This window comes from Telmatherina bonti, assembly GCF_933228915.1.
Source record: "Telmatherina bonti genome assembly, chromosome: 8".
NCBI lineage: Eukaryota > Metazoa > Chordata > Actinopteri > Atheriniformes > Telmatherinidae > Telmatherina > Telmatherina bonti.
In genome coordinates, this window is record NC_136626.1 from 33,027,485 (window position 1) to 33,052,426 (window position 24,942).

At 41.4% G+C, this 24,942-nt stretch overlaps 1 protein-coding gene across 1 annotated transcript in view; it reads left to right on the plus strand.

The window, feature by feature from the left end:
• Positions 1–4,825: 4,825 nt before the first annotated feature.
• oca2 (oculocutaneous albinism II) overlaps positions 4,826–24,942 on the plus strand; it is a gene marked incomplete at both ends in the record, with an annotated part of 83,070 nt that continues 62,953 nt past the window's right edge. The window contains 8 exons of the mRNA XM_079245397.1: positions 4,826–5,058; positions 15,314–15,409; positions 17,889–18,080; positions 18,521–18,578; positions 20,707–20,779; positions 21,129–21,286; positions 21,367–21,449; positions 23,066–23,219. Of these exons, the coding sequence (XP_079101523.1) occupies positions 4,826–5,058; positions 15,314–15,409; positions 17,889–18,080; positions 18,521–18,578; positions 20,707–20,779; positions 21,129–21,286; positions 21,367–21,449; positions 23,066–23,219 (1,047 nt within the window). The remainder of the gene's footprint in view (positions 5,059–15,313; positions 15,410–17,888; positions 18,081–18,520; positions 18,579–20,706; positions 20,780–21,128; positions 21,287–21,366; positions 21,450–23,065; positions 23,220–24,942) is intronic.

The window sequence follows — 24,942 nt, forward strand, 5'->3', positions numbered from 1 at the left end:
TTGTTGTTCAGTCAGACTTACGCTGAAGACATGCCTCCAAAACACAAAAACACACTATCATTGTTCCTGGGGGCTCGATGGGGGAGAGACAAACGACTGTTCTGTTTGATAGACATATCACCCTCCCATTGTGTAGAACGGGTTGGTTAAAATGATTGGATATTGCTCTTTTTTAATTCAGTTTTTTTTTTGTTTAAAGCTTTGTAAAGCATTTTATGAAGTGGCTGTAATTGGTGTGTGAAGGGGATTTTAAGGAACAGGCTACAGTAAAAATTGCACCAGGAAGACACCTTTTACTCTGATTTTAAGGATGTTCTGAAGGAAAACAGGGTCCAATCTGCTGCTGGCAAGGTGGACCTAATAAAGTGGTCAGTGAACATATGTTTGTGATGCTTAATGTAATAAAACAATAAATAACAACGTGGTGTGACGGTTAGTGGATGAAAAAAAGACAGAATTCCCTTCAGAAGCTGTTGTGAGTTTCAGTAGTACGAGGAGTTCATTCACCACGTTGCATAGTTCTGTCATTACGGGTTACGCCGCCTCTAGATGAGCTGAAGCTGTAGTTATTCAGATAAATAAACTTATCATCAACGTCATTGTCTGCACTCTGAGCAGACGATGACGATGATGATGTGGCAAGCTGCCCTGGGGAGTTTGGCTTTGAAAAGATAAACGGGTAAGAGCAACGAAAAGGAAAGTTTTGTGTTAAGCTGCTTAAACAGTCCAACTCCCTCCTCCATCCTCCCTTCCCTCCCCAGCTCCTCCATACACCGAAAGCTCAAGGACCATCTCTCTCTCTTTTGCTGGGGGAGAGCACAGGAGAAGAAAAACTTCATTCCCTCTTGTCTTCAATTTACGTCACTGTGCTCAAATATTTCCCCAAAGAAATACATTTAGAATCAGTCCTGATATCTGTGGTTACATTTTATTATCGTTATTTTATTTTTTAAAAAATTATTTTTGAGATCTGCGTGTGATTTTGTTGTTGGGAATTCACCACATCATCTTTCTTGTCATCATCATCGTCTAGATTTTCTCCTCTTCCCACTCATCAAGGTAGGTTTAACTTTCATCTCTGTCTCATCTTCATCTCAGTCACTCTCAGTTACACCACCGTAATACACAGATGGGCTTTGCTTTAGAAAACTAAGTGATTAAATCCTAAAACGGTCGTAAATAAAAAGCATCCTGTCTGTTAAATGAGCAACTGGTGTTCATGTCTCACTACAAGCTTCCTGATTGTGAAAATTCAAATGTACATAAGAGTCAAACAATACAAGTGACAAAACTCTGAGACGTAACTGTGATTAATCTGATTTAAGTGCATTATGATCTTAATGATACATTTTTAATTACTGTGAATGAAGACGGAAAATGAAAAGAAAGCTGTTTGTGTTTGGTGTTGCATACAGCCTGCAGGCAGGATGTTGTACAATCAGCACCATTCTGCTCCCCGATGGCACATCATGAGCTTTTGACACGCATATCTTGTGAGACCGGATCTAAAATAACACTATTCAATGCAGACATTTTTAAATGATATGAGAAAGGTGGGGATTTTAAATTTGAGCATTTGATTTATTGTCATTTAAAAAAATAATAAAGGAAAAATTGTACTTGTAAAATGTTATTCCTTAACTTATGATTGATATTCTAATGTAATTATTAATCTATTCTAATCTATTATTCTAATTCTAATCCAAGTAGTGGTGATGTGTTGCAAGTTTAAAATGTATAGATGATACAAACGTTGTAACATGTAAACATGTAACGAGGAAGAAATATTTGCTCTCCTGTGAGCTGGTGAAGATAAGATATTCAATCCTGTGTTGCCACCTAAAATTGCTGTAATTTATGCCTCAAAGAGCTCAGATGTCGCGTGGGGAATCCTGGTGCTCCTTCACGTGAGCAACAATCCCATGTGTTTCAAGTTTTTTTGGGACTGCAAGCCAAGCCAACTTTTATTTATAAAGCACTTTTCGACAGCAACTGCAGAACAAAACATAAAATAAATAACTAATGTAACTAAAACATTAAGCAATTAAAAGAAAAAAGAAAAAGAAAAAAACTGTAAAAACAATACAATAATAAAAACAATACAGGCAATAAAAGCAAACTCATTCTGGGTAAAAGAACGAGTTTGCATGTGAGTTGTGAATGATTTCATCCTTCATGGATTCTGATAGTCTGATATCCCAGAAATGGTTCAAGTATATCAGACCAGATAGCTGACATTTTAGATGTATTGTATGGTTATCAACACTAAAGGACAATGGCTCATGTTTTATAATGATGCAATTTTATTACAGATTCTTTAAAATGTGTGTTGGTCCAGGGGATGATTGGTAACAATCTTCAGTTTTCTAATATAATCCAGCTGATGATGTTTCCATTCTTTCACTTGCCTATTCCAAACATCTGTTTGCTAATAGTTACGACAAAGAGTTGAAAATACATTTGGGCTTTAATGTGTATGGTTAGGTATTCAAAAATTACGGAAGCGTAGAGCTGTCATCCTCATAAAAAAAAGTTTGGGCCTTATCACGTTATAACGTGATAGTTTATTGTAAAAACGTGAAACATATCACGTTATAACGTGATAAGTTTATTGTAAAAACGTGAAACATATCACGTTATAACGTGATAAGTTTATTGTAAAAACGTGAAACGTATCACGTTATAACGTGATAAGTTTGTTGTAAAAACAGCAAACATATCACGTTATAACGTGATAGTTTATTGTAAAAACGTGAAACGTATCACGTTATAATGTGATAAGTTTATTGTAAAAACGTGAAACGTATCACGTTATAACGTGATAAGTTTATTGTAAAAATGTGAAACGTATCACGTTATAACGTGATAAGTTTATTGTAAAAACAGCAAACATATCACGTTATAACGTGATAGTTTATTGTAAAAACGTGAAACGTATCACGTTATAACGTGATAAGTTTATTGTAAAAACGTGAAACGTATCACGTTATAACGTGATAAGTTTGTTGTAAAAACAGCAAACATATCACGTTATAACGTGATAAGTTTATTGTAAAAACAGCAAACATATCACGTTATAACGTGATAAGTTTGTTGTAAAAACGTGAAACATACCATGTATCTGAAAACGTGAACTTGGTCATTTTCGACTTTAGATGTGGAAGTTGTGTGCGGGGTGGGTAGGAAATCACAAATGGCTCATTTACAGGACTTGATAGAGTTTTTCTTCATACTTGGGTTGAGACATTGTGAAATTATGGTGCTTTGGAACACTTTTGATCCATTGTAATAAATATGCGTAGTTTAAGGACAGTTTTAAAAGGCATGGGTCTGTACAGAAGGAAAAATGAGTCCAATCCCCATGATGTGGCATCATTTCTAATTGAAACTTGAGCAGCGCGAGAATCGCTAAGAATGCAAACATCATCGGTGCATCCAAGTGCCATCTATCCATCCCTCTTCTACCGCTTATCGGGGTTCTGATTGCAGCAGTAACCAGGGAAGCCCCCCCCTCCCCAGCCACATTCGCCAACTCTGCGGGGGTTCCCAAGGTGCTCCTGGGCCAGCTGAGAGATGTAATCCCTCCAGCGTTCAAGTGGTTATACGTTTTTACAATAAAACATATCACGTTATAACGTGATAGTTTCACGTTTTTACAATAAACTATCACGTTATAACGTGATACGTTTCACGTTTTTACAATAAAACTATCACGTTATAACGTAATAAGGCCCAAACTTTTTTTATGAGGATGACAGCTCTACGCTTCCTTAAAAAAATAAATAGTCATGGTGTTAAAAGTTGTGATTGACTACACAGTTTAATCCTCACTGCTTGTGGTTACTATCATGCTATGTTATGCCAAAACACAAACAACTTCATATCAGTTTACAGTTACCTCGCAATTTTAAGCCCAACATTACATGTATGAATAAACATTTTACTGTTCATTCGGAAACAGGGCCGCCCTGGAAAAGTAAACTGGAAAAAAGTAAAGGCAAATGCCTTCAACCAATTAGCTATATTCTGGATTTTGATGATGAAATACTGTACTTTGGTTCCCTAAATAGGTTATAAAATAGGTTATTAAACCCTAAAAACACATACTCGGCCAAAACCAAGCTGCTAGTGCCCGCTCAGTAGCCATTCAGCTAACTTCTTCTCACAGCTCATGCTAGCTTATCATCTAATCGGTTCTTCATTATGCATGAGAAATAACTTTACAGCCTTACAGAAATGCCTCTTTTGCTCTTCATACGTACAAAACTGTCTGACTTCACCTCCCTGATATTTCAGGTTGTCCTTAGCAAATAATTCACCAGCACACAATAGCATTGATGCTAAAGCTAAATGCTAATTTGTTTAATGCTAAATTAACCACCAATGCAACACACTAAAAACAGACTTGAAAATACACATTTGACAAAATAACAAATATTTTAACTCAAATATAGACGATAATAGAACATAAATATATTAAAATGATGATTTAGACATAACTGCAATAAAAAGTTTCTGTAACTTTACAGGGCAGCAGTCATGAATCTCTTCATATCAAGAGATCCCATGATCCATTTTTAAAGTCATATTTTAAAGTTATAAAATACAGGAATACAGCCCCTCTCTGCGGTTTTTTTCTTGACTCAGAGAAGCATTCAATGGTTTTGTCTAATATTTTTCCTTTGTTGTTATAGTTGATTCTCACAGAAAACATCTGTCTGTTTGGAGAATAGCAAGCTATTAGTGAACATGCTGGAGATAGCGCAAATAATTTTCCTCTGAGAAACAAACCTTCTCTTTCCATCTCCCTTGCAGCGGTCTCGCCATGTATTTGGAAAATAAAAGCAACCTGGAGATTGAGATGTCTCAGGCTTCGGCCCAAGGCCATCAGGGCAGGAACAGCCTGAGGTCACCAGAAGCAGTCGCAGGGAACTTTGGAGAGCTGCGTCTGCTGCAGGGCATCTCAGAGAGAGGAGACACCCAGAAATCTGGCGTTCTGACCTCTGGACAGTGTGTCATCCATACAGAAGGATTTGTCCCTGTTAGACAAGAAGACAGGTACGAGAGCCTACAGTGCTACAACTGATTCTGCTCCTTTACTGTAATCAACAATTGGTTAAATGATTATTACAGTATACCAAGCTACAAGACTGAGAAGTGTAACCAAAGCTAACTTCAACTACAGCAGCACTGGCAGTAACTGCAAGTATGTGTACATTTAGCCTCTCTGGTCCTACCTAACTGAAAAAAGAAGAGATACTTTATAGGATTCCCAAGAGAAAGGAATCCCAGTGGAGGTAAATTCCTGTGTCTAAGTCTGGCAACTAATGCACCAATCATTTCCGTCCATCCATTTTCTTAACCACGTAGTCCAATTTAGGGTTAAATTTGGAAGCTGGAGCCAACCCCACAATAATTGGGTGAGAGGCAGGGTACACCCTGGACAGGTCACCAGTCTATTACAGGGTAACAGAGAGAGACAAACAAACATTCACACACACATTCTTCCAGGGACAATTTAGAGCAGGGGTGTCCAAAATCAGTTCTCAAGGGCCGATGTCCTGCAGGTTTTCCATGCATCCTTGTTTCAGCACACCTGACTGAAATTAAGCAGTCACTGTGCAGAACGTCATTGGCTGTTAAATTCACTTAATGTGAGCCAGGTGTTCACGTGGGATCAGGTCACAAGTGATACATAAACAGGTTAGGTCCAGATTTCAAAAGGAGATTTCAATAGACAGGGTTTGATCAACATAATATTTTGGGTGGGCTAGGGTCGGTAAAATTGGACCCATTAGGACTGTGTTCCTTAATGGGTCCAACATACATTTTGTGAACACATGCTGTTGGCTTTGTTTTTCCTTCTACCCAAACAGTATTCTGCATTACATCCTCCTCCTTTGTAATGCTTATTTCTGGTTGGCAGATGTCATTTTCTGTTTGGTCCCTGGATAGCCCATATGCAAGCGAACCGAGAGCCCCAGCTTTCAAGCGGACCAGAGTTCACTTCTTTGGCCCACATCAGAGTACAGTTGGTGCTCATATGAGCCCTAAACTGCTCCCAGCATCCATATCTAGAGAACCTCAGTAAAATTGATCAGCTTACAGAAACTATTTATCAGAGGATATACAAATATGATGCACATTCAGTGTGCTTCCTTCACAGGGTTGTCTGCATATAAAGCAGAGATTCTTGAGAAGATCAGCCTTCAGCTGGACTAGGGATCACTGGGGGTTGTGGTGGCTTTTTCTCAAGTTATGTCCTCATTCCAAAGAAAAACTGTGCATCACTCTTCCTTCCTCTAGATCTGCGTGTGTTAAACAAATACTTGTGAAAGTATATATTCAAAATGTTGATACGCAAATCACCGTCACTCTATTCATCTGGGAGATTGCTTTATGACAATCTCTCAAATGTATATTTCCACATTGGCATTTGTCTTTCACTAAAAATATTCTCAAGGTTTGCTTATGGAAGCAAGCCTACAAGTTTCAAACCATGATGTTTGGGCAGTCATTAGCATCTTAGCCAGGTGTATGGACAGTGCTGCTGTGTCCACAGTGGAACAGCAGCATTAGAATACAATTACCTGATATTTTCCCAATCATGAGCGCAGGCAGTCATGGCTCTGAAGTTTCTGGCTTGTACAGTGTTATCTTATACTGTTTGTGGATTTTTTTCACAATCCGGGAGTGGACCGTATCTCCCATAGGAAAACACCAAGCAAATTTAGAAAAAGAACATTGGGTAACATAATCCCTGGCTCATTGATAATAGAGTGAGGTGTTTCACCTAATCTTTCCTTCTTCCACGGACACGGAAAGAAACCTCCAGAATGAGTGGGGAGTGTTTGGTTGGCTGTAGCAGTATGGAGGCAGAGCCCTGAGCATGGCTCAACTGGCCTTTCATTGATCGTGTCATTGGAGCTTCCGAGTTGAACACAATAAATCTTTTTATATACAGTCTATGATCACAACCCGGTGATTCTCATAATGAAACATCTCACTGTTATCAAAGAACCAGATTACATTAAGTAATCCAATGGTTTTGCAAATGTTGTTGACTTGCATTTGCAGTTTTATTTTGATTTTTTTTATACACAGAGCTCACAGATGTTTTAATAGTTCCCAACAAGCAAAGTTTTGTATTCTCCTTTGGTACAGAAGAGTGCTAGCCTACCTGCTTTAGTTGATGGAAAGAGTTCATAGCTGGATTTGGCCATTCATGGGATTAAGTAACAAAACAGAAAATATTTATAAGACTTCAACATATGCTACATCGTGCCATGGCTGAGCTGTAGGTTACAGGCTGAGCGAATTTATCTGAGGTAATCCAGTGATCAGCTGATGTTGCTGGTCAGCTCTCGCTGCCGGAGAAAGAAATTTTACAAAACCTCTCCTTGAAACAGGCATTGCATTTAGACCAGTGAAAGGAATAACAGAGAAAATAAAAAAAAACCAAACAAATGGTGCCAACCTGAGCTGCCATCAGTGTTTGTCATCAGAGTTGTATCAATACACCAGTATTTAGAACTGAGCAACAATCTGTTGCTTGTTCAAATGAGTCCAGTGATAGATGGTCTCAGTCTGTCACACCATCAGCTCAATTTTAAAGCTTGTCAGCTCCTTGTTTTAGTTCTTAAACCCACATTGTGATAGATGTGTAAAGTTGTGTTAGTCAGTGAAGCAGCAGTACGAGTTGCTTCCCACTGGATTCTCTGACTTCAAGACATAACAAGATTTTGAATCGCGCATGCAGAAACATATTACACATGCCTTATTGGTTAAATCCTGTAAGGGATGCGTGAACATATCAGGAAAAGACTTGTGAACCATGAACACTCACTCACACACACACACACACACACACACACACACACACACACACACACACACACACACACACACACACACACACACACACACACACACACAAACTTATATGAGTTTGGCAGTGGTTGGGTAGCTCAGACTTGGCAGGTACTAATCTCAAGCCCATGGTTATGACGTTATCAGGATTAAACTGAATTTTTTTCATTTTGCACAATGAACTTCAAAGTTATAAATCTAAATGAGGGGATCGTGGCTGATATTTTTGTGCATCCTAAACAATTTAGTGGGTCAGAATATGTAATTTTACAGTAATCCTCTTAGAGCCATTCCTGTGCACTTGCCACTTGTACTTTCTTGTTTATGGTATAAAAGATGTGCAGGGATGACGTTCTTTAAACAGAGGACATGATTGGATGTTGTTTGGGCATCACCTGTTTAATCCTGACCGGTACTCATGCAGGTGCACAGATGACATATGTGTGGAGGAGTGGCCGCCTCTTCAGGGTCTCTCACTCAGTGCCGGCTCTGTCACTGCGGGAGCAGCAGCACCCAAATTAAGCACACCAATCCATCCTCATGCCTACCCCGCTTCCTCTGACATTTCAGAACAGACAAGTGACCTCTATGATCTGGACTTATTCTGTCAGTCACACTGGTTAAAGTGTCTACCTCCTATGATTAAGTTAGAATTTTTGGCTGGATAAATGTTTAGAAGCTGATAACTGGGTCTCAGCTCCAAGGATCTGTTTAACGGGACCCAGGAAATTCCTCTGAGCCTAAAATCGCCTAAAAATCGCCTAAATTTCCCGATGGTGTACCACCCTTCAAATGTTACAAAAACAATATGACTGAGGCAAGAATTACAACTTTACATAAATGCAGGATTTCTACTTTATTAAAGCAATTAAGCAGGGGGAAATAGAAAAGAAACAGCAGCTCATCTATTTAGCAATTTAGAAAATTTATCAACTCAGAATCAAGCATGAATTTGTGTTCAGACATGAATAAAAAATTATTTTAAACCGACTTAAAATCTGTAGTCTAATCACAAAACCCACACCTGATTAACTTACTCTTATTTTTGCCTCTAAAATCAAATCTGATGAGACCGCAATAAATGCCGCTGTCGGAGAGAAAGTTCTGTTCTATTTCAGTTCATGTATCATCTCAGAGCTGAGAGATGTAAACCCTCAAAAACAGTCCAAGAACCTCTTTTCCTTTTTTAGAGAAAGGATTTCAGGAAGCTTGGCCAAAATGTTAAAAATTCCCTTTAATGGTGATTAGAGTTCAGGTCCTTTAATGGATGGAGCTAATCTTCTCGTCAGATTTATCCAATGCAGAGTTCTCCACCGGCCACTGGGTGTCACTAGAGGCTAGGGAAACAAGACATGGTTAAGCTAGCAGATGAAGTAGCCACGTTTACACCGTGTTCATGTCAAGACAGAGATGTTAACCTGTCCGGCTTATTTCCTGTAAGTCTGCTTATGTTTTACTACTGCTGCTAAGCTGATTCAAGTTTCTATGTCATGTATTAGGCATTTCTATGGTGAAATTGCATTAGTTTACGCTCATACTGTTGTAATGTTACAGGGCTTCCTCATCGTTGTCATTAAAGTGGTCTGACATCGAGGAGTGTGTTTCTTCATGAGGAAGCCATGGTTGTTGTTAAGTGCTCGGTTCCTGGGTGCACCTTCGGTACAGATGATGTGTCTGAGGCCCTCGCCGTTGCCCTGCTGACGAATCACGGGCTCGCCCATCAGGGCCCGCCTGGAATTGCCGCATCTGCCCAGCTCCGTGCTCCTCTGGGCCCCAAACTCGAACTTCCCAGGGTCGACATCGGCATATCGATAGAAGAATGGAACGTGTTCACTCGTCGCTGGGATGTCTTCCGCGTTGGCTCTGGCATAGGCGACGCCCAAGCCCCTTTCCAGCTGTTCCAGTGTGCTGGCCCCAAACTCGGGGATAGTTTGTTGAAGGCGAACCACGATGCCGCATCTGGACCCCTGCCAGATTTGTTAGCTGCCATGCGCTCACTCGCAGTCATTCCTGTGGCCACGTGCGTCCTGCGCACCGAGCTCCTTCAATTACACCAGCAGCGCGACGAATCTTTCCGCGCCTTTTCTGCCAGGGTGCGGGGGAAGGCGGAGACCTGTGCCTACAATGCAGCGTGTGTATGCGGCAGGACTGTGGACTATACGGACCATATTATCCGTGATGTTTTGGTCAATGGCATCTATGACCCAGACATGCGCCGTGAAACGCTGGGGATACCCGATGTCCTGCGGAGACCAGTGAATGAGGTGATCGCGCTCGTTGAGAACAAGGAAATGGCTCGCAATGCACTCCCATCACCCAACCTTTCAGCCATGTCTTCATTCAGACGCTTGAACAAGGTTCAGCAGACGGGGCCTACCCCGACCCCAGCCCCGGTTGACAGGGCTAAAAAGGCCTCATGCCCAGTCTGCAAGAACGCTTTTGAAGTTTTCTCGGAGGGACCTCGCGGTTGGAATACCAAGCCCCACCGAGTCTGCGTTGACTGCTTCAGGGCCCGTCGGCGCCAGAGGAGGCTGCAGCTGCCACACGTCGGCCAACAAGCTACCATGGATTTAGAGCCGATCTCTCAGATCATGTCGTCCTGGTCCAAGGCCCTGCCTACCAGACGTCGCAGGGGCCAGCCCTGTTGCCATGTTCCTGGCGCCGTCGGGCCCACGACCATCAGGCTTGACCACCACATCTTCTCGAGGGGTGAGTGGAGACGCGCCAAACTGAGGGACCACCCTCGCGTCTCGATCTCCATCTCGATTGATAACCTGGCCAGAAGCGGCACCCGCAGTAGGGGTTCATGCTCGAAGGCTACGGTGTCAGCAGTCAGACCTATGGTCCCTCTCAGAGTTTCTCGCCTGTGGGTTCTCGCATAATGACCTGCACCCCGTAGGTCTGAGCCTGTCGGCTGCCAACCACTCTCCTATTGCTGTTGACGGTGCTTTCTTTGCTGTGCTCTCTACGAACCCTAGCAGCGGGGTGGGCACGTCCTGCCGTTCCATGGTGTACGTTAGCAGGTCGGTCCAGTCCATGTATCTCTCCTATGAGTCGCTGCTCTGCCTTGGCCTCCTGCCTGGCACCTTTCTGTCGAATACCAGTAACGTGATTTCTGGGGGGGGGACGCGACCGGGTCGCCCTTAACGAGGCGGATCAGCCCTTGCCGGTCTCTGCCACTCAGTCCACTGTCGGCGGCCGAGATCCCTGTGGGCCTAATGATCCTGAGTGCTCATGCCTTCAGCATTCTGCCCCCCCACCTCGGCCTGCAGAGTTGCCCTTTCCATGCACTCAGAGCAATAATGGCATCATGCGGGCCTGGCTGTTGAAGAGATATGCTTCATCTACATTCAACACCTGCCCCCATCGGTAGCTGCCATGCATGGACGGGCCACCGATTGAGATTCATGTGGACCCAGCGGCCACACCTAAGGCGTGCCACACTGCGACAACTGTGCCCCTGCACTGGCAGCAGAAGGTACACGATGACCTCCTTCGGGACGAGGCCCTGGGTGTGATTGAACGTGTGCCTTATGGTGACCCAGTGACATGGTGCCATCGTATGGTAGTCACTCGGAAGCATGACGGCTCCCCCCGCAGAACCGTGGACCTTTCACCTCTCAACAAGTACTGTCGACGTGAGACCTTCGCCACTGAACCCCCCTTCCACCTTGCACGTCGCATCCCAAAGGGCGCCTGGAAAACTGTCACGGATGCCTGGAACGGTTGTCATAGTGTGCCCCTGCGCGAGTCGGATCGCCACCTGACCACTTTTATAACACCGTTCGGACGCTGGCGCTATACCAGGGCGCCTCAGGGTTTCCTGTCTTCTGGGGATGGCTATAACCGCCGTTTTGACGCTATCCTCTCGGATTACGAGCGAAAGGAGCGTTGTGTCGATGACACCATCCACTATGACGCTGACTTAGAGCAGCACTGGTGGAGGACCATCGACTTCCTCACACGGGTCGGCCGGGCAGGCATCGTGCTGAACCCTGACAGGTTTCAGTTCGCGAAAAGGACTGTTGACTTCGCTGGCTTTAGGATCTCGGACTCTACGATCGAACCACTTCCGAAGTACTTGGATGCTAGCTGAGACTTTCCCACCCCAGTCTCCACCACAGATATCAGGAGCTGGTTTGGCCTTGTCAACCAGGTGGCTAACTATGCCCAGCTGCGTGACTCCATGGCTCCATTTAAGCCTTTCCTCAGCCCGAGGTGCAAGTTTTCGTGGTCGCGCGAGCTGGAGGACGCCTTCCAAGCGTCTAAGCAGGCTGTGGTTGAGGCCATCCGGGTGGGTGTGGAGATCTATGACATGCAGAGGAGGACTTGCCTGCGCCCTGACTGGTCCCGGCGTGGCATTGGTTACTTTCTCCTGCAACAACACTGCGACTGCAGTTCTGGGGTACCGGACTGTTGCCTGGACGGATGGCGGATAACCCTTGCTGGGTCATGCTTCCTATCCTCGGCGGAACAGCATTACGCTGCTATCGAGGGGGAGGCTCTGGCTGTGGCCTGGGGCCTTGAGCAGACTAAATATTTTACGCAGGGGTGCGACAACCTTGTTGTTGTCACGGACCACAAACCTCTGGTGAAGATCTTCGGCGACCGTACGCTGGATGAGATCACAAATTCTCGTCTGTTTAGGCTCAAGCAGCGTACCCTTCCTTGGCGCTTTGACGTCGTACACCTACCTGGCAAGAGCAATCATGCCGCTGATGCCACCTCGAGACACCCTTCCCCTGCTGGCTCTATTGCCAGCCACTCACTGGGGCCACATAGCGATCCCGACGGTGTTGAGTCTGCACTCATGGCATCCATCCGCGAGGATGCGCAGGAACTTGTTGTCATCTCCTGGCCCCTCCTTGCTCAGGAGACGGCAGCAGCTGCTTCCTTTGCTCATCTTCTGTACCTTATTGAGCATGAGGGTAAGATTGACGCTCGAGACCCTGCTCTGGCCGGCCTATCGCTGGTCTGTGAGTCCGTCTATGCACTGGATGGTGTCCTACTGTATGATGACCGTGTCGTGGTTCCGCCGTCCCTCAGAGGTAGGGTCCTCCAGCATCTTCATTCTGCTCACCAGGGGACTTCGCTGATGCTGCAGCGTGCCCGTGCCATTGTTTACTGGCCTGGGATGTCGAGGGACATCTGGGCCATCAGGGATGGATGCGCGGACTGCAACCGCAATGCCCCTTCACATGCAGCCACGCCCCCCATCCCATCCTCGCCACCATCCACACCATTTGAAGCTGTGTTCGCCGACTTCTTTGACTACGGGGGCCGCCACTACTTGGTCATCGGGGACCGCCTCTCTGGATGGGTGGAGGTCCTGAGCTCCACAGCGGACACTGGCTTAGGGGGCTCGACTGGCTTGGTTCGCCACCTCCGTACGTTTTTTGCTACCTTCGGTGTACCGGAGGAGCTTTCCAGTGATGGGGGCCCAGAGTTTACCGCCAGCCATACAGAGGATTTCCTCCGTTTATGGCATGTCAGACATCGTGTGTCCTCTGTTGGCTTTCCGCAGTCCAACGGCAGGGCTGAGGTTGCGGTGAAGACGGCCAAGCGCCTGCTGGTCTCCAATACCGGCCTGACTGGCAGTCAGGAGGGGTAGCTGCCTTCCATTTGAGTAGGATCAGGCGCTGGGTTCATGGGGATGAAAATGCAACAACTCCCTGTAGATGAGCTGGGGAACATCCCATAGATTCAGAAAGACAACCAAAAACCACAACCATGTGAAAAGGTAAGATATTATAAGTATGGTCCTTAGAGATGGCTTCATAAAAGGAGGACCAGAAAGGAAGAAGTTTCATCCAGGACCAGAACATATGGTAGGATGTAACTGGGAACTGTTTGCATCTATCGCATTTTAGGTCCACGTTTGGAAATTTTCTTGCCAATTTGACTTTTGAGAAGTTTAAAAAATGATCAACTCTGACATATTCTGCTTTGTAAGAAACTCCAATAAGAGTATTTGTTTTTGTTGAAGAGGATAAAAAACTGGTAAAATAATCTTTTTTTTTTTTGCTGTGTCATCATGGAGAATTTTCTGTAGACTAAAGACTAAAAATGCAAATAAATCAGTTTTGTCAGGACAATAAACAGAAAAGTTTAAAACTAATGGATCCTGGAGGTGTAAATACTGGATTCAGCCAACTTGGCAGAAAACCGCTGCTTGATGTGTGACTCATGCCTGGTATTTCCTCTCCGTTTAGCTCATTTTGGCCACTCACCAGCATTGTGTTGCTGCCTTTTGGTTTGGGGCAGTTGGTGTACAGTGGGTTTATCTGAAGCTATGTTAAAACAGTGCCTGCTGTATCAGGAATCAACACTTCAGAAAAACAAATAACCAGACATTTGCAATTAAAAATGGAGACAAAGAAGCTAAAACAGTATGTAATTTCATGTTGTTTTTTTGTGTGCTTCACAAACACCAACCTGTTGTAGACCAAATTTTGCAGAACAGATATACTTGTATGATCATGTGTAAATTTTCAGGAAAAGTCCCATCAAAAAAGTCACATTTAATAACAGATGAAGGCAAAGGTGTTGGGAAGAAAACCTTTGTGGACATGCAGTAGATTTATTAGTAGTTGTATAAGAGTATTAACATGTAATCTCCTCTTTTATTCAACAACCTTACAGCACAATGAACCCAACTGTCTGTAGTGTCTTGGGCAATACCCCCCTGACTGGTCTCACAGCGCCAGTAAGGACACTTTAGGTCACACTCTTATGTCGTTCATGCAACAAAGGGCAAGTAAATTATCACAAACCTAAAGTCGAGGCTTACATGTCTTATGATAATACCCAAATTGATCTGTGGTACTCTGTGAGAAAAACAGTTTTCTCTTTTTATGATAATAGAAGCAAATAAAAGTCCTCGTGAGTGAAGAAAGTACACTGACTGACCTTTATGTTTTGAAAGGTTTTGACTGAATAGGTCACATGCCTGTTGTATAACTGTCCGGAAGCTCTGCAGGGTTGAATTCCTTTATTTGGGTAAGGATAAAAAGAAAAGATAAATTCTGTCTGGGGTTTCAGGATGAAGATAAAAGACCAAATCATTAAGGTGGGCAGGAGATGGGGACTAAAAAACAGTTTTGTTTTGTAAATATTGTATTATTACATAGATGCGTTCAGGATGAAAATGGTGGTAGCCCATGTTTACGTTTACTGATTAAAACTGAAAGGTTGTATCAACACCAGGGGGACAGTCAATGCTTTAAATCAAAACAAACTTTACCTATAAAGCACTTTTCATACAATAAAATGTAACACGTTTTAGACATTATAAAAACACAATAAAGAAAAGTGATTTCTTCAGCATGTTGCAATATTCTGTGGAAATCAAGGGAGTTTAATTAAAAAAAAAACATCCTTTTTAATTCAATGTTTTTGTTGCATGTTAACTAATTATCTTCCGTCTTTTGCTTTTTTGTTCCAGGAACAAATTCAGTACTGTTAACTTTCTCAGAGGAAAAACTAATTCAGCCAACCTAACGGAGAGGTCTCCTCTGCTAAGATTCTCCCAAGATGAAAGGTGAATACTTCTTCAACCTTTGAAGACACTGAACGCAGCTTAAAGTTGCTTTAACCCTTTATGGTTCTGTTCTCCAATTTGTTGGATGTAAATGTGCAGTGACTATGATGAATTTCTATGAAAACCTGTGGAGATAAACCTGCCAGATAAACCATGTATGTTAAACCCAAACAAAGTTTTTCTTCTGACACTACTTTACCAAATTTCAACCATTTCACTGTTATGTTATTAAATCTCAATCATTTGCTAGATGCATTTATTCTTATTTTTTCTCTAAAACAAAAAGAAAAATGCTGACAAATATTTTTTCTGGCCTTTTTCTTGGCACGAAAAGTTTAAGTTGGATAGTAAGTTAATAAACATGTAAGAAAGTCCCAATAAATTGTGATCTAGAAAGTGTGTGGAATTCTTTAGCCCTTCTCTTATTAATAAAAATGTTTATGCTTCCAAATATAACCAATTAGCTTCTGCTAAAGCTGTAAATAAGCACAGCAAACACAGTGGTAACTAAGTATCTTATTTAATTCAGCTTATTACAGGTTTGCATACATTGTGTTTGGAAACCATGGAGGAAAATATATTTTATTATGTGACCACAGTTTACTAAAATGTGAAAATGGGATAATTAGGTTGTGGTCACATGTTGTTACCAAATCTAAAAATGGAAATAAACTGGCAATAAATCAAAATGATCAATGTTTTATGTGTGCTAGAGCCATAAAGGAGCTCACCCATTATCGTCTGGCTAGTTTTATCATTCCCAATGCATAATAAAATTTGTGGTCCATACTTAACTATCACCTTCCCGTGTGTTAATGTTACAGGTCCCCCTTTTTTTTAAGGTTACCACATTGATATATTTGTTCTGGCCTTGTTAAAGAGTCCTCTTCTTAAACTAGCCAGACAGATGACTTGTGCACACACTGCACGTTTCACAATGTATTTATTTCCAGTTATAAATTCAATTAAATTCAATCCAGCTTTATTTGTATACTTCGCACCAATGTCATTTTAGGGCACTTTACAGACACATCAGTTTGAGCCAATTCATAATAAACAGCCTATTAAAGGAAAACCAATAGATTGAATCAAATCTTGACTTTGATCCAATCTTCTATCCTGAGCTGCACAATGTGACTGTGGAATGTTTAAACGGGTGGAAATCTTTAAACAGAAAGGAAAAACCTCTGGGATAACCTCAGCTCAGGTAGGGTAGTCATCTGCAGGGACTGGTCCAGTAATCTGCCTTGACTGGTATAACTGGTGAATGAAGTAAAACTGTAATCTAGTCAGAAAATAAATGTTTTAGTTTCAACATTCATCACATATTTCATAATAAAACAAAACATTATTTAACTATAGCTCAGTGCTATATAAACAATATAAACAAAACCAAAGTAACAAGAACCCATTCACCCAAGTTGTATTATCACGACTGATGTGACTTGCAGTTCTGAGGCATTAGAGCCTGCCCAAGGCCCAAGTAATACCCAACCAGAAATATGTTTAGAAACTACTTTCAGCAGATATTTTGTTCGTGCTGTCACCAGGATAGTGTTTTTTTTTTAAAAATCTCTCAAAGTTTCTTAAAAGTGGTCAACATTTTGTTAACCTGCACCGATGCTATTTTTTCAGCTCACGATGTAGCCGAGTTGGGCAGAAACCCACCCAATCAGGGTGGGTTTCAATCACTGGTGGACGCCTAGCTTTAGCAGCCATCATTTTTCCCAGCTAGCACGCTAACTCATGACAAGCTGTTAGACTTTAGTGTTTCATTCCTTATTAAAGTGAACAACCAAGGTTATAAAGCTGAAAATTTAGAGTATTTAGTTTAGAAGAAGACAAAGAAAAACTGAGCTCAGCAGCATGACTTCCTGTGCTGTTAGCTACATCCCTTCTTTCTTGGTCCACATCAAACTGACATGAAATGATTCACTCAGAGGTGAAAAGTAAACTGAGATTATTGATACCTACTTTCCACAGGAATGTTTGGTTGACTTTTAGCCTCAGTGTTGTGACAATTAACACAACTTATTTACAGAAAACAGAATGATGTTAGTTTTAATAACATGCTAATAGAGGCCATTAGCATACAAGCTAAGTTTTTAGCATTACCAACAAAAGGATATTTTCACTCACTAAAACCTGGATACTACTAGAAAAAAATAAAAGATTAAAAGTAAATGTATCACAATACAAAGTTAAAGGTGGTAATTTTTGGATCTAAATTAGCTCACTGTGTGTACATAACAGAAGTGTTATCAGCTAAAGAAGTTGTGACATCCTTTCTCACACTGTTTTGGGTCAGAGTACAACAGGTTAGGAACTCCTGATACTGAGAAACTGACTCATTTTGCTCTCTTGTATTAAAACTCTTTCATTTATGAGCTTCAAAAGATCTAGCTGGGATTTCCAACGCCAACAAGTTGACCATGCTCCCTGTTACTGATATTAAATGTCACTGAGTTTTCTTTCACAGTATCACCTACATGACCGTACACGATGCCAGCTTTGCTGGAGCAGAGGAGTCCTGGGAAAACGGCTCCCTGGACATAGAGAGACGGTATCGACTTGGCAGCGAGGTCACCAGCCTGTCACACTCCAACTCTACTGAAAAGTATGACACTCTGGAGAACCTCAATCGCAGCTTCAAGCTCACCAGCAGTGTCAAGTGAGACCCTTTCTGCAATCTGGAGAAGCTCCTGTACATCTGAACATCTGTAACTACATAAATAGTTTCCTTTTAATGCAGGGGTGGCCAAATTCGCAGTCCTGCACGTGTTAGTGGTTTCTGTGCTGCAACACACCTGACTCAAATCAATCAGAGCTTGTAATCAAACTTTGCACAAGTCTGCTGATTTAGTCAGGTGTGTTGCTGCAGATGTGCAGAACTGTGGGTCTTGAGGGCCGAAGTTACCCCCCCCCCCCCCAATAAATGCCTGAATAAAATGCTGATACCTCCAAGAATCAGAGGAAGAAATTATAAATAGTACACAAGGATTAAACTTAAATTTAAAATAGTTCTTATAATTGAGTTTTCTTCTTCTGTTTTTTTAAAATGTTATAATTTCACATCATTGTAATTTTCCTTTTTTGTTGTTGTTTTTCCAGATGCTGCCTCAAAGCTTCCAAAGTCGCCACCATGTTTGTTATTGTTGTTCTCTGCAGTGTAAGTAAACTTCAGTTTTAACAAACATTATACACACTATACAGTACAAACATCCCATGGGATGGAAGCCGTCATTCCTGCTCTTATTTAGTACCATCATTTCAAATCAATGATTTTATTATCCCAACATAACAAAGCTTGTTTTCACAAGATACATCTCCAGAAATGGGCCTTTTCTGTGTATAACCACATACTGTAACTGGTTATACTAAATAACAAACTCTGTTTATACAAGGTAACAAGATTATCAATTTGAGGTTGGAAATTAGCAGTTAGCATCTAATTTAATTGGTAATTATTACAACTGGTTGTTCACAGTAAGCGAGGCATGTAATAGTGTTTGCTTCCTGACAATGGGTTTCCTCAACTCTAACAAAGACATTGCTCTTTAATTTAGCTTTTACTGCAAGATAACAACATGAGTAATTCTGTTATCCCAGGAAAACATCTACTAAGCCCATCACCTCAAGAAAATATTTTTTAAGCATGGCTGTGGCTTGTTGGGGCTTCTGTAGGCAAGGCAGGTTTATTTGTGCAGCACATTTCATGAACAGTACAATTTAAAGTGTATAGAAACACTTGAAAGCTCAATGAAATTAGAAATTTTAACCTAAAATTATCCTTTTGGTATGTACCAAGACCTCCATTCTGTTGTAACATTTTATTTTTTAAATTTGTTTTATGCTAAAAATTAAAGAAAACAATAAAATAGTCATTTACCTGATAAAGGTTTTAAATGAAGAAGAGGGAATAAAAATCATTCAGATCAAGATGACAGTGTAAGGAATTATCAGTTACTGTGATAAAAGGTGGCAAATAAAACAGGTTTTAATGTTGATTTAAAACAGCTGAGAGTTTCAGCAGACCTGCAGGTTTCTGGGAGTTTCATTCATTCATTAATTATCCAAACTGTCACATCTGATTAAGGGTTGCAGGGGAGCTGGAGCCTATCCCAGCAGTCTTCGGGCGAGATTCTTATTTTTATCACACACATAGATGTACAACATGAAATGGTGTAAAGGGAGGCAATGCCACAACTGAGGAGCATAAAAACGGAACGCTGCCCCTCCATGGTTTGGTTTTTACTCTGGGAACTGAAAGTAGACCTGCTCCTGATGACCCTAGGGATCTGGTTGGATCAGAACAAACCGGAAGATCCTGAACATATTCTGGTCTGAAAACATTCAGTGCTTTATAAACTAACAGGATTTCAAAGTCTGCTCTTTGACAGACAGGAAATGGGTGTAAAGATCTGACCACTGGAGTTATATGATCCAATTTAAGTCATAAAAATGCTGAGAAGGGAATGTTTTTCGCCTAATCCAACAGAAATGTTAGCTGATTACACTGGAATTATGCTCGTTCACTGTGATTCACAGTGAAATTCAGAGTGATTCTCTCTTATCCATCATCTGAGGCTGAACATAAGAAGTTCTTAGCTATATATATATAAATGTAAAGGACATATCTAACGTGTCTCTTTCAAAAATTAAAGAAATATACTTCAGCCACCTCCAACTACACTACAGAAAAAAGAGAGCAGAATGGTTTGAGGAACATTTATATGGTAAAACTGCTAAATTTCCAATCTAACTGGGCCCTGCACTGCCCCTACTGGTCACTTTCATACTTGTGAATAAAAATCAGTTTATAAGGATGTGCACAAATGATGCTTCAAACATGGACACAATGTGTGAGGCAGCCATGAAAGACACATGTAATGTAAATAAAGGCAAGTCTATTGTTGGGTCAAGCATGAAGGTGAAGAACATCAGCGATATCCATTAAGGATGACCCCAAATGGCTCTTACTGTCTCCGTTTCCCCATCAGTCATCATGGTGTCATAAGTTAAATTTACTTTGTCTGAACAGGGTGCCTATTGAAAAATAGCTACACAATTAGAAACATGACAACAGAAGTTTATTTCACTTCTAACGTCTCAGCTGCGCCTTTTACCAGCAAGAAACTACCGCTTATTTACCACTCTGCTCTGGTTTCTGTCGGAGCACGTCAGGATAAACCTTATCCAGATTTCTGAAACCAGATTACTGTTCACACACATAATAACCAAATTAGGGTCCAGTCTGAACAAAAATGTTGTAATTGATCATTTTCCTGTGGTCTCAGCTCCTCTTCAGCATGTATCCAGATCGCGACAACCCCTGGAGGATGCTGGCAGTCTCTCCAACAGACAGCTTCTGTATCCTTTCACAATAATCGTCACTGCTTTAACTGCTTAAGAAGCAGAGATGAGGTGACTTAGATAAGATAGATATTACTAAAATGCCCTAATAAAATGTTTGATAAATAATAAAATGTCAAATATTACCAGAAGGCCTTCACAAAATGAATATATTTACCAGGTGAAAAGTCAGATTTTTATTGAGAAAAGAACAAAGAAGTTGGCTTTAAAGGCCCAGCAGTGCTGTGATGGCGTCACAGGGAAGAGTTAGTGTGTGTGAGGGGATGAGGAAGTAATCCAACAGACTTTTCATACAAGCACACAATCAACAAGCCCATCCTTTTTCCTGATGATCTGCGTCTCACAGCAATGAACGTGACAGACTTTCGGGATAATGCTTTGCTGAAGCTGCAGGTGGCGGGACCTTTCGCAGGAGGGATGGTGGACCCCACCACCCAGGACTACATCCTGATCCAGGTGGAGCAGACCGATCAGCCTGGCCAACGAAGACGGAGGACTCAGCAGGTGAGAGCCTCTAGGAGACGCCCTCCCTTCATGAAAGATCATGAAAGCTGAACCACTCATCTTCTGCTGTTTGTCAACAGGTGACCTATAACTGGACCATTCCCCTGCATGCTGAGCGAAGTGACCAGATAGTGTCAACGAAAACCTTTGAAATGCTCAGCAGGTACTCAGGACTCTCTATGATGCCGACTCTGTTCAGGTGTTGATGTGTATGTAGACCAACCGGTGGTGGAACTGTCAACTCAAGCAGCTCACTTTCAGTGACATTAGTTCATTTTTACCTAAAAGTTGAGAAAACAATCACGACAGACTTATTTAAAAAGTTTAAAAAGAAATATGCTGCCACAGATTATATATGAGTTACTACACTGACTATGGTGGTAAAATCCTTGAATAAACCAAAACTCTGAAGCAGTTAACAGGAGTTATATTGAAAATGTCTAGGAGGACCCCTGGTGGCAAAAACCTGAGTCAGTTTACAGTCACTGGCCACTTTATTTGATCCCCCTTGCTTGCACCAGATTGGACTCTTTTTACTTTCAAATCAAATCTAATCAAAATGTATGTTTCATGCACAGAAAAACACTAAGAGATTTACGTTATAAATGCATTTTATAAATATCAACACAGCTTTCTTTTACATACAATTGAACATACACACACAAACAGAGCACATATGCATTCCCCTTACAGACCCTTACCCCATTTTGCAAAAACATGAACTCTGAACCCCCATTACTGTCTCTTAACTAAATGTAAGAATAAAATTATTTGTAGGATAAAAAGAACTGGTTTCATTCATGGATTCAAAAAGGTGTTGGAAACGTTCCTCAGAGATTATCCTTCATTTTGACATGAAGCATCACACAGTTACTGCACATTCAGGATGAGAATCTCCCGTTCCACCACATCATAATGAGAAACTTCCGTTCCACTTCATCATGATGAGAATCTCTCGTTGGAGGACAGTGAACTCATCGTCATGGTGGAGATGATGTGAGCTTTGTGACATGGTGCATCATCCTGCTGGAAGTTTCCATCAGAAGATGCTACACTGTGCTCATAAAGAGATGGACATGGTCAGCAGCAGGACTCAGGTAGGCTGTGCTGGTTAAACCATGTCATGTTGGTACTAAGGGGACCAATGTGGGACCAGAAAACCTCCCCCCACCATTCCACTAGCAGCAGCCTGAAGCTGACAGGAGGGAACCCGCTGTGGTCTTCTGCTGCTGGAGACCATCTGCTTCCAGGCTGGACGTGTTGTGTGTTCAGAGATGATGTTCTGCATATCATGGTTGGAACCAGTGCTTACTGGACTTCCTGTTGTCTTTCCATCATCTCCAACCAGTCTGTCCATTCTCCTCTGACCTCTGACATCAACCAGACGTTCTGGTCCAGACAACCGCTGCTCGCTGGATCTTTTCTTTTCTTCAGACCTTCTCTGTAAACTCGCGAGATGGTTGTGTGTGAAAATACTCAGATCGACAACCATGCTGCATTCAAAGTCACTTAAATATCCTTTTTCCTGATGCTCAGTTAGGACTTTAGAAAGTTGTGTTCAACATGTCTACAGGACCAAAAACAAGGAATTGTAGCTATAGTGGCCACTGACTGTATATACTGTATTTTCGCACAAAGACTTGAAATTTTTAATAGATAATTTTTTTCAAATAAAACTGCTTCAAACTATTATAATAAACTCTGCAGCAGGACGATGGAAACATACTGCTAAAACCAGACATCTTTAATTCATGCAGTGCTGTTTTGTTTCCTGCACAGTGACCCCATCGCCATCACAATTCAGGCCTTCCTGCAGGATAACGAAGTGGTGCCATTGTCCATGACCCACCAATCGCTCTACGTCACCATGGAGACACAGGTGGCCATCGCTGGAATCATCCTGGCCGGGGTCTATGTTCTTATCATCTTTGAGGTAAATGGGGTCTGATGCTCCCCTACAGATGATGAATGAGCTTGCATCCAACATCTGCCGCTCAGTTTGAAATGATCAACACGCACACACAGCTGAGAAGAGGAATGTTTACATATGAAAATACTATATAATGGGAACTTGTGTGCGTGTGTGGGAAGAAATGTCTTTGACAATGAGTTGCCATATTGATTGATAATGAAGTTGTACACAGTAGTAGAACACAACCAAGTCAAATGTGGGCTTTACAAATGGGCCGTACACACTCATTTGTAGCTTATTTGATCTTAGTACAAATCTTTAGCTTTTCTAGTACGACTCACGTTGAGTGTTCTGGCATATCAGTATAATACACACAGGCCCTTGCTGATTAATACATTGTGGAAATTTTGGAAAAGATATAGGATAAAGATCAGACAACAAGTTCAATCATCAATGTAAAATTTATAGAAAGTAATGGCACATTATATATTATATTATATTGTTATATTATATTATATTATATTACAGACTTTTTGCTTGTTAGTATTTCATACCTAATAGGATGTGATACAGCACCCCCTCATTGTGAGGGGTTCCTATCATTAAAACACATGTAAATGTACTTCAATGTTTAAAAAATTCCTAAAATAATAAGTTAAGCAATTTTGTCAGAGCCTTAACTTCCATTTTAGCTATCGCGTCTTTTGGGACTCTTTCTGAAAGCCCAGTTCACTGATTGGTCATCTGCATTAATGAAAATGTTACAGAGCGCTAGCAGGTCTACATTTTTAAACTTTGGTACACCTCCAGTCAGCTTATGGTTTAACCTATAAAAACTGGTAAGAAAAGTCAGATTTTTAATGAAGTCTTAATAGGGCCCTATCATAAAATGTCAGAAAAATTATCAAATATTTTGCAATATTTACCATTTATTACCATATGATATGAAACATTTTTTAGAGTGTATTCTTCTGCTTCCTGGAGTCTGTTAAGGGGAAGAAGACAAGTATCAGATTGTGTTTTACCGCATTGGGCTTCACAGTGTTAACAGGACGAGTTAGTCTCCCTGAACATGGCTGGTTGTGAACTCAGGGAAAAGTGTGTGTATAAGCCACCAGCCAGCCGGCTGCAGGAGGTGAAAGCTGTGACACTCAGCACACTTTACACTGTCATCTGTGATGTTGCCATGTCTGCTTGCAGACAAGAACTTCAGCTCTATTGGGTCTCCTCTGCACATTTTTCTTAAGTTTGACAAACTCTTCTCATAAACCATAATGAGTGGGCTCACATGGGTTCTCTATTATTTGGGACTTTGGGATGTTCTAAATCCCAAGTTCATACAAAACAATTAGCCTGTAAGCAAAACTGAATACCAGTTTTGTGTATTTGAAATGGGCATTTCAGTGAAACAATAATTGAGATCTAAATTAAAAATGATTTATATTCCAGGCAGGCAAAAGGGATGTTTTTGTTCTCCTTTATTCGTTTTTTGAACAGATTTATTAAACTAAATTATTTAAAACAGTTTATCGATTGTCTGAAATGATCTATTTTGATCCTGAATAATGAGACCCAGTTTAATTTGAGTAGTTTAGAAAGATATGGACAAAGACAGAGACAATTGGGATGTTTTGTCAGAATATAACAGAATTAATATTAATCTAATCTACTTCATCTAGACTTAATATAATATATTAAAAATGAAAATGACTTCTTTATAGCTACCATTCAATATGTAAAAAAT